Consider the following 9490-nt stretch of genomic DNA (forward strand, 5'->3'; position numbering starts at 1 on the left):
TACATGTCTATCATCCATATAAAACTTTAATATTAAATATATCACTCTAATAATTCATTTTTAACATTCATATGATTCTATAAGTTTTAATATTTAATTTCATGCATTTAAATTTATTCTATAGATAGTAAATATGTAATATTAATATTTTTTTATTAGATATAAATAACATGTAATAAAGTGGTATATATGTAAAACATATATTATCTAAATATTTGAAGTCCGGACAAAATAGCTTAGAGCTGCGTGCGCACGAAATAATTTCTACTTTTTGCAATGGCTGAAAGAATCAGATTTCTCTAAAAAGATCTCGCTGTTCTGATATCGTGAGAGTTCACATTGCGGACCTCTGTCAGCTTTTCTATTACCTACTATAAACCTAAAGCTCCGCTGATTTGTATGTTCTATACCACTTTCATCTCTGTGCGTCCAGTGAAAACACTAATTTCTGCCTTCCGAGTTCACCTCTCTGCCGTATTGAGCCTTCGAGAGTTCCGCGATCTTCCATTCGTTGTCTTCTGCTTTAATTTTCCGTTTCATTTGCGATCGAGACGCTTTTCTAAGATGTCGAGCACGGCTTCACAGTCGGTTCAATCCGTCCACGATTTCACTGTGAAAGTGAGTCGAATCTATCCTTGTATGTATGTTTTTCTTATCTTTGAATTGAAAATTCTTATTTTTAATCGGGAAATTGAGAATGAAGGTGTTCTGGATTGTACATGTAGGTTTGCCGGAATTGGCGTAATTTTGGCTTAATTTCATTTGTTTGCACTTTCTTTAACATTGATTATTTGCATAAGGCTGCTAGTTTTGGAATTGTGGAGTGAGAAAGTGAGTTTTTTCTCTGTCAACATTATTATGAATGTTTGTTTTCAATGGAGAACAGCAAATGTTTTATTTTTATTGTTTATTTTTCTCGATCTGTAATATGCTGATTTATTTAAGGATTGTTTGGGATAAAATTTTGTTTTTATCTTAGAAAACAAAATCAAAATACATATTTAATTTTAACTGAGAAAATAAGCAAAAGAAATTAAACATAAAATAAAATAAAATAAAATAATTTCAAAATATAAATTAATTGATCTTAAACATGCCCGAAGTTTATGAATTTATTGTTGGATTTTCAGAATTTTTCTTCTTGGTGTATGAGTGCTCATTTTGTTGGGGAATAGACGAAACGTGTACTTCAAATACTGAAAGAAAGAAAGAAAATGAAGTAGAAAAGACTATCAACGCACAAAAGCACACAAAAATTTTACACATATTCACCCAAATAATGTCTGTACTCTGTTTGGGATGCTGCAAATTTTATTCATGATGGATTGTGGAGAATTATGGTCTTAATTCCTCTAAAACTTACGGCATCTAAAGATACAATCAGTTTTTAAAAATTTCCTTAATGAAATAATAATGGATTGATATTATAGAAATTTTGGGCAATCACGCTCCCTGCTAACCCTCACAGTATTCTTTCTGCAAAGGTCAACTAACGGTGAAGTTTGCTAGCATTATGACACTTGTAATGCATTCTGAATGCTAATTAGGAATTTTCAGGACGGGTAGAGATTTTTCTGATTTTTCTCCCCAACTGGATACTGGTATCTTAATTGCAAACAGTTTGCTTATTTTTATCTCTACAATTTTGATATGTAATCATATTAGGATTCCACATTGTTACTACTGAATTTTCTTTTCATTGTTCTAAATATGTAAAAGTTTATTAGTAGGGAATTTTACTGTGTCTAAGGAATGTTGAAATAACTAGAAGAGTTGGTGATGTGAAACTAATTTTAATTAGTTTAGTAGTTAAAATGTGGTAGAGTAATTAGCTTAAATAGGTATTTTATTCTATAAGTAATCCAAATTGAGAAGTACGACGTCATGAGTACGTGATTGAAACTCCCCCCCCCCCTTTTGTCTTCTATCCTTGCTTCTTTTTTGGGGGAGCTTGAGCAAGCTTGAATTGCTCTGCTCGGATCAAGTTCCCATCAGTTGGTGAGTGCTTGTTTGATGAATATGCATGTTAAAGCTCTAATCGTTTTCTGTTTTTAGGATGCTCGTGGAGAAGACGTAGACCTTAGTGTTTACAAGGGCAAGGTTCTGCTCATTGTAAATGTTGCTTCTCAATGGTATTAGTTCCCTCCTTTACTGTGTCTACCTTTTTATTTCAAAAAGAATTTAGTAATATATATTGCACATCTGAACTTTCTAATATATCTGATGCAGCGGGTTAACCAACTCAAATTATACCGAGATGAGTCAGTTGTATGAGAAATACAAGGATAAAGGTAATTGTTTTGTTCAATATATTAGCTTGAAAGCTCCAATTTTTCCTTCTTTATAGTCTTATTACATTGTTTATGCCCAGTTCTTTTTTAGTATGAGAAGTACACTTTAGCAGACTTCTAGTTGTTATATTTATTTTCACATACTTTACAACATGGTGCTAAAATTTGTTTATGCATGTACAAGAACTGCGAAGTCTTTCTATCCGTATTTGTGGCAGAATGCTGAATGCTTTAGTTGAGTAAAATTTTGTTTTGTACTAATTAACTTGAATGCATTAGTTGGTGAAATTCTGTATTTCTGCATATTGTAAAAGCAGTGTAGTAATTAAAATAATATAGAAAATAGAATTGAGCATTTTTCGGTTCATGTGCTATTCTATGACTCGTAAATATTTTTCAGGAACAGTGACCAAGAGAAAAATCATTTATTTCATATTTTACTAGATGTTGTCTAGATTAAATCAATAATGTACAAGTGATTGCCTTATGATTCAATATCACTCAAATTTATGAGAGGAAGCTGCCCTTGTTTCCAAAATTTGTGTGCATGATGAAATTGCATGGAAGAATATTAAAGGCCTATTTGATTCGGCTTGTAATAATGGTTGTAGAATTGTCATGATAGGATCAAATTTTTGATAAGTTATGGGTATTATAGATTTTTTCTTTTTAAAAAGATGGTATAATAGTTTCTTTACAACTATCATACTCTAGTATATATGATCGTGAAGTTACTACTTACCATAGGAACTTTTTAAAAGAAAAAAAAAAAAGCTGTAGTAAAATAAAAGCATGTTAGTGGTCTAAAAAGTAAAGCAGTAAAAAAGCCGCCTCAAACAGGCCTTGAATATAATGATATGAAATTCTGCTGACATATTTGAATACCCTTGTTTTTCATTTCAGATATGTATATTTTTTGCTTACATATGCATTTTCGTTTTTGCAGGTCTAGAGATATTGGCTTTCCCATGCAACCAGTTTGGAGGTGAAGAGCCAGGTAGCAATGAGGAGATTGTTGAATTCGCTTGCACACGCTTCAAAGCAGAGTACCCTATCTTCGACAAGGTAATTAAATTTTTGCTGAGCTTTGCATGGGCCTGGTTGGTCTGCTGCAACATATTAATAGACCCATGCTTTTTGTTTATATAGTTAATACGACCAACTTTTCTCTGCGGCAGCATAGTCTAATTTTGAATTGAAGGGTTGTTTAGTCTTTTGGGAGATTATTTTGTATGTTTTAAGTAGAAGGATTGCCTTAGGGTTGGAGTTATCTTTGTATTTTCTGAAACTGTTTGTGCTTGGCATTCTTAGACTAGCGACATCATGATAGTTGGGAGAGATAGATCTTCCTCTTGAATTGAGGATCAATTGTACCTTGTTCTTTTACTTCTGATTTCATCAACTACATTATTATTGCTTTTTTTTTTTTGGATTTGTTGGAATATTATGGAGGGATATCTCTGAAATTCCATCATTGATAAGTTTCAGTTGGAGTTCTACAAGTGTTTTCTATCAAATTGGTATCAGAGCAGTGTCCGGGACTTGATTTTGGATGATTCCTTCAGCAGTTTTTTATCGTCGAACTGCTATTTTTGTATTTGTGGCTAAAATCCGGATTTTTGAGTCTAACAAAGATTCGGGTATCGATGGCAGCCAAAAAGGTTGATGCTTTGGAAAAATGTCTTGAGTATGAGATGAGCCAAATCAAAACGAAGGTGGAGGATAGAATTTCCTCCATGGAAGACAATTTTTCGGACCTTTAGGAGATGATGAAGAAGATATGAGATCTTCAAAATCAAATGGCAACATCGGAGGCAAGAGTGCCGATAAGAAGAAATGCAAACTTTGAAAATTGTATGGATGAAAATGATGTGGATATCTTAGAGGAAGAAGCAAGACCCCATCTGGAACCTTTTTTGAGGGAGGAGAAAGGTGGAAGGTATGGTGAGAGGCGTGGATATGTGGAGAATGAGCAAAGGGGTGCGGATTGGGAAAGGAGGGAGGGAGATTATGGTCAAAGAGGTGTTGATTTTTAAGGAATGAAGAAAATCGAAGAAGGGTGAGATTGGGTATGAACGTGGAAGGGAGGATTGAGATACTGGGGGGGACCTCCCACTTGGAGAAGGGGAAATTATGGAGTATTTATGAGAAATGGGGAGATCCACTGGTCTGAAAACTGAAGATGCTCAACTTTGAGGGGGAGGATACACACAAATGGATTTACAAGGTAGAGATATATTTCAACGGGTTGACGGAGAAGTAAAGATTGACGGTAGCCGACCTTTGTTTGAAAGGGAAGGTATTGATTTGGTACTAATGGAGACTTATGAGGTAACCCATATGAAGTTGGAGGGAGTTCAAAGAGTACTTATTTGAACGTTTCCGAACCAGCATGAGAGGGGACTTCTATGAGCAGTTCTTTGACCTGATATAGGAAGGCTCGATGGTAGAATATCGTGAGATATATAAGTACCTGGTGAGTAGATTGGACCGACTTTCTGAGACTGTTCTAGAGGGGAATTTCAAGCAGCAGTTAGTGTCATAAGGATGCGTGACTTGGGAGAGGCTATGGAGATAGTGCAACTGGTGGAGGATCAAATGTTTTAGGAGTGGGGAGCTAGAGGCGACAATTCAGGTGGCTCATACAAGATGACCACTACTTTCTTAACACCCAAGTGGCCTACACCGAGCAACCTTTGTGAGACCCCAAGGGAGAAGCTTGTAGGAGGGGGAAGTGGGGGGAAACTTCAAGAAGCTTATAGAGAGAGCTACAAGAAAGGAGGGTTAAAGGATTATGCTTCAGATGTGACGAAAAGTATAATCCAGGGCATAGGTGCAGGGACCGAACTCTTCAGGTCTCATTGTCTGTGATGATGAATAAGTTGAGTAGGGAGGTGGTAGTGAGACCTAGGTAGAGGAGGACAAGCTACATTTAGATGTGGCGGATATTTCCTGAAACTCAGTGGTTGGATTCACCCCGAGTCATACCATGAAAGTGAATGGAGAATTTGTAGACAGGGAGGTGGTGATGTTGATTAACATTGGAGATACTCATAATTTCATCTCTAACTAGGTTGTGGACCAATTAAAGGTGACATTGGTGGATACAGGGTGCTATGGAGTGATGATGGGCACGGGAAAGGTAGAGACGGGTATGGGGATATATAGGGGAGTAGTGCTGACCATACGGTGATTCAGGCGAGAGGATTTTCTCACCTTGGAGTTAGGAAGCACTGATATCATTCTGGGGATGAAGTGGCTGCAGACCTTGCGAATATTAAGGTCAACATGGGAGCACTAACGATGGAGTTGCTGGTGGCGGGGAGAAGAGTAGTGATCCGGGGAGATGCGGGGTTATCCAAAGCCTTAGTGTCTCTCAAAATTTTGGTTAGGACCCTACAGGAAGTGTGGGGAGGATTCCTGGTGAAGTTGCAGAGATTAGAGGGGATCTGATTAGAGGGGGGGGGGGGAATTCCTCTTGCATTACCACCCCTAGTATAGTAATTCAGTGAAGTCTTTCAACCATCTCAAGGATTGTTACCACTGAGGGAGCAACAATATGCTATCACCTTGAGGTAGGGGGTGTCTCAGTTTCTAAAAGATGAAATGTAGAAGTTGATCAGAGAAAAGCTGGAGGCAGTGATTATCAGGCCTAGTGTGGGTCTTTTTTCTATCTCAATATTACTGGTTAAGAAAAAAGAACGGGAGTTGGAGGTTCTACGTAGATTATCGAGCCTTGAATAAGGAGATGGTGTTATACAAGTTTCTGATCCTAGTGATAGATGAGCTATTGGATGAGCTGTGTGGGACAATTATCTTTATAAAGATAGATCTAAATTCGGATGCCATCAGATCTGAATGAGAGGGGAGGATGTTCTGAAGACTGCTTTCAGAACACATGAGGGACACTATGAGTTCTTGTTGATGGTGTTTGGCCTTGCCAATGCCCCGACGATATTCAGGTCCCTCATGAATAGGGAATTACAACCATATGTCAAGTGGTTTGTGTTGGTTTCTTTGATGATATCCTGGTGTATAGCAGGTCAAACAAGGTACTTTAAGAGCACTTGAGGATGATCTTAGGGGTGTTACAGGAGCAACAACTAAAGGCCAATCTGAAGAAGTGTTGCTTTGTACAGGCTAGTGTGGAGTACTTAGGGCAAGCAGTCTCTCACGAGGAGTGTTGACCTCCATAGTATAACCAAAAGCAAACAGACAAAAGAAATAAAAAAAATGCAAATCATTACCTGTGGCGAAGACCTGCCGCAAATCCCTGCCAAAATCTGCCCCATGCATCTGCAAATGGCGTCGCTCAGCTCACTTCTTCCGTATACGAACATCTCGCCTCAATCGCGGTTCAGGCTTCAGTAATAAAACGAGAGCTCAATACCTCTCTAAACTTCTTCTTCCCCACCTTTGCCGAAGCCTCAAAACCGCTCCTCCTTTGACATAGCAAGCCACAAGCAACTCGTTGCCTCATTCGACGCTTCCAGTCGGTCTCCAATCCACGAACTTTTGCACCCGACTTCCTCATTTCTTCGGTCCACATAGAGAAAGAGAGAGAGAGGGAAGAAAAGAGAGATCCTTCTCTCTACCTTGTCAATCTAGAGAGCCTCCAACCCGAGCTCTAGCCGAACACTCCCATCCAATCGCTTCATTCCTGCTAGAGCCGAGCACCTCCGCCTCTTTATCTACCCAATCCACCTAAAGAAGCCGACCTCTCCCTCTGCTCAAGGCTCAAGAGGAGGATTCGAGTGAGAGTTAGGTCTCCCTCTCTCTCTCTCTCTCTATTTCTCTTTCCCAACTTTCTTGAAACCGAGAGAATTGGAAGGGAGAGTTCACGTGAGTAGCGAAGGGCGGACATGATGTCTTCGTTCGGTTGGCTTTTAAAGACTTTGAATAGCAGCGATTGAGGCTGTCATTGCAGGATTCGCGGGGAAGAGACTGGAGTGGCGTCGAACATGTACGAAGTTACGAGATTTTCGTTTGAGTTCGGCGGGATTTGGGGATTACAGTAGGTAAAACTCTTTTTTTTTTTTATTTCTTTACACTAAGATTAACAAGGGGGAGGGGGGATCAAAGAAGTATGTTGATCAAATGGAGGAATATTCCCGATTATGACGCTACATGGGAGCCGTACGAGAGGATGCAATGTCAATTCTCTTCTTTTTTCCATGAGGACAAGGTGATTCTTTGGTCGCGGTTAATTGAGAATTTTGAATTATGAGGGTTGTTTAGTCTTTTGGGAGATTACTTTGTTTGCTTTAAGTAGAAGGATTGCATCAGAGTTAGGGTTATCTTTATATTTGTTGAATTCTGTTCGTGCTTGTCGTTCTTGGACTAGCGGCGTCTAGAGAGTTGGGACATATAGATACTCCTCTCGAATTGAGGATAAATTGTATCTTGGTTTTTTCCTTCCGATTTCGTCAACTACTACATTATTATTGCTGTTCTTTTCTGGATTTGTTGGAGAATTGTGGAGAGCTATTGCTGAAATGAAGTTCCACTTGGAGTTCTACAAGCGTTTCCTATTAGTAAGTCTCAAATATTTTTACGACTTTATAAAATTGTGCATTAGAGGTTTATGTTTTATTTTTTATTTTTATTTTTTTAATTTATTTGTATGAAATGCTGAAGACTAGATCTTTGCCAGTCCAAGCCTAATGAAAACAATAACAGAATTGGTGCATCTAGGCATCTGTGCAGTGATAATTAAACTATTTAGCAACTTAGCTTAAGCATAAGAATTGCGTCCTGCTCATTTGATTTGATTGCCATTTGTAAATGTTTTTAAGTTTTTACAATGAACCTCTTAATTTCCAAATGTCTGTCAATTGTGATTGTGGGAGGTGGCTTGGAATTTGTAGAAATAATTATGGTTTCGATTTTTCTCATGGAGTGATCATTAATCAATATGACTGAAATAAATGGTTGTAAGCACACTGCACTGCTGTAGATTATTTTGTCGGTCACCCAGTAACATTCATACATCAAACTATTAACATGACAGTACCATTTGAACCAGTTCGTATTTCTATGTTGTTCATTATTAGGTGGATGTAAATGGACAAAACGCTGCCCCCATCTACAAGTTCCTCAAGTCAAGCAAAGGTGGGCTTTTTGGGGACAGCATCAAGTGGAACTTCTCCAAGTTTCTAGTGGATAAAGAGGGTCGTGTTGTCGATCGCTATGCTCCCACCACCTCTCCCCTGAGCATCGAGGTAACTTTTTTTATAATATAGATCTTGAATTTCTGCTTTATCAAACGAGAGCAAAAATTCTCGAGCACGGGAGAAATCAAACGGCTATCTTATTATGGTCTTGGATAAAGAAATGCTTGTCATTTCTGCTCATTACGCCAATGAGTGCTTATTCTGGTAATTCTCTTGTAATACTATCTAATGTATTTGTGAATTTAACCATTTGCAGAAGGATATCAATAAGCTTTTGGAGACTTCTTAGGCGCTGGACACGCGAACCTTAAATAAAGTGTTTCTATGGGGGGCTATATATCTTGATAAAGTTTGATGATATTCTGTTTTAGAGTGTTTAACAGCATTAGCTACAGTAATAAGGCGCCAGTTATGATGTTATATATCTGGTCCACATGGACATTATCTTTGTAAACCTTTTATTATGCTCGCAATACATACATTTATGAATTTATAAATCGCATTCGGTATCAATTAGTACTACTGTTGATGTTAGGAGTTGCAAGAGATCCTTGTGATCAGATCAGCTCCAAATGATTGAAGACCATCAACCAAATTTAAACCAACTATACTATTAATTAGTGTGTGTTGATTAAATTTCTTTTCTTATGAAGCCTGTATAACTTTGTCGTTTTCACCCGCTATGGCTTATTATCATTTTGATCACTTTCTATGTTTGAATGGACGGCTACTTATTATTGATGATGTTATGTTTTGAAGTTCATTCCGAGACTTCGTGAACGGATATTAAATAGTGTGTTGATGAATCTCTTTTTTTGTCAGAGTTTCAATCTGTAATTGCTGAAGGTTTCATACATGTACATTATGGTTTTAGAGTATGATCTTCTATTTCATTAGCTTGTTTAGGGCTCCTGTTTGTTATTGATTTTTTGCGGATCTTTGATTGGATGGTTTTCTCACTTCTCACTATTAAGATCATAAGATACTACACTTTTTGGGCCATCTTGGACGGCAACTACTGAGAGC

The 9490-nt window shown here is 37.7% G+C and overlaps 1 protein-coding gene across 1 annotated transcript; it reads left to right on the plus strand.

The window, feature by feature from the left end:
* Window positions 1-297: 297 nt before the first annotated feature.
* Window positions 298-9169, plus strand: LOC110094260 (probable phospholipid hydroperoxide glutathione peroxidase). Its single transcript, XM_020819455.2, has 6 exons — window positions 298-618; window positions 2056-2132; window positions 2230-2291; window positions 3238-3356; window positions 8345-8512; window positions 8721-9169. Exons 1-6 carry the CDS (start codon window positions 400-402, stop codon window positions 8751-8753), a joined length of 678 nt encoding a protein of 225 aa, XP_020675114.1. The 5' UTR covers window positions 298-399; the 3' UTR covers window positions 8754-9169.
* Window positions 9170-9490: the final 321 nt, after the last annotated feature.

The sequence above is a fragment of the Dendrobium catenatum genome, unplaced genomic scaffold, assembly GCF_001605985.2.
Source record: "Dendrobium catenatum unplaced genomic scaffold, ASM160598v2 fragScaff_scaffold_909, whole genome shotgun sequence".
NCBI lineage: Eukaryota > Viridiplantae > Streptophyta > Magnoliopsida > Asparagales > Orchidaceae > Dendrobium > Dendrobium catenatum.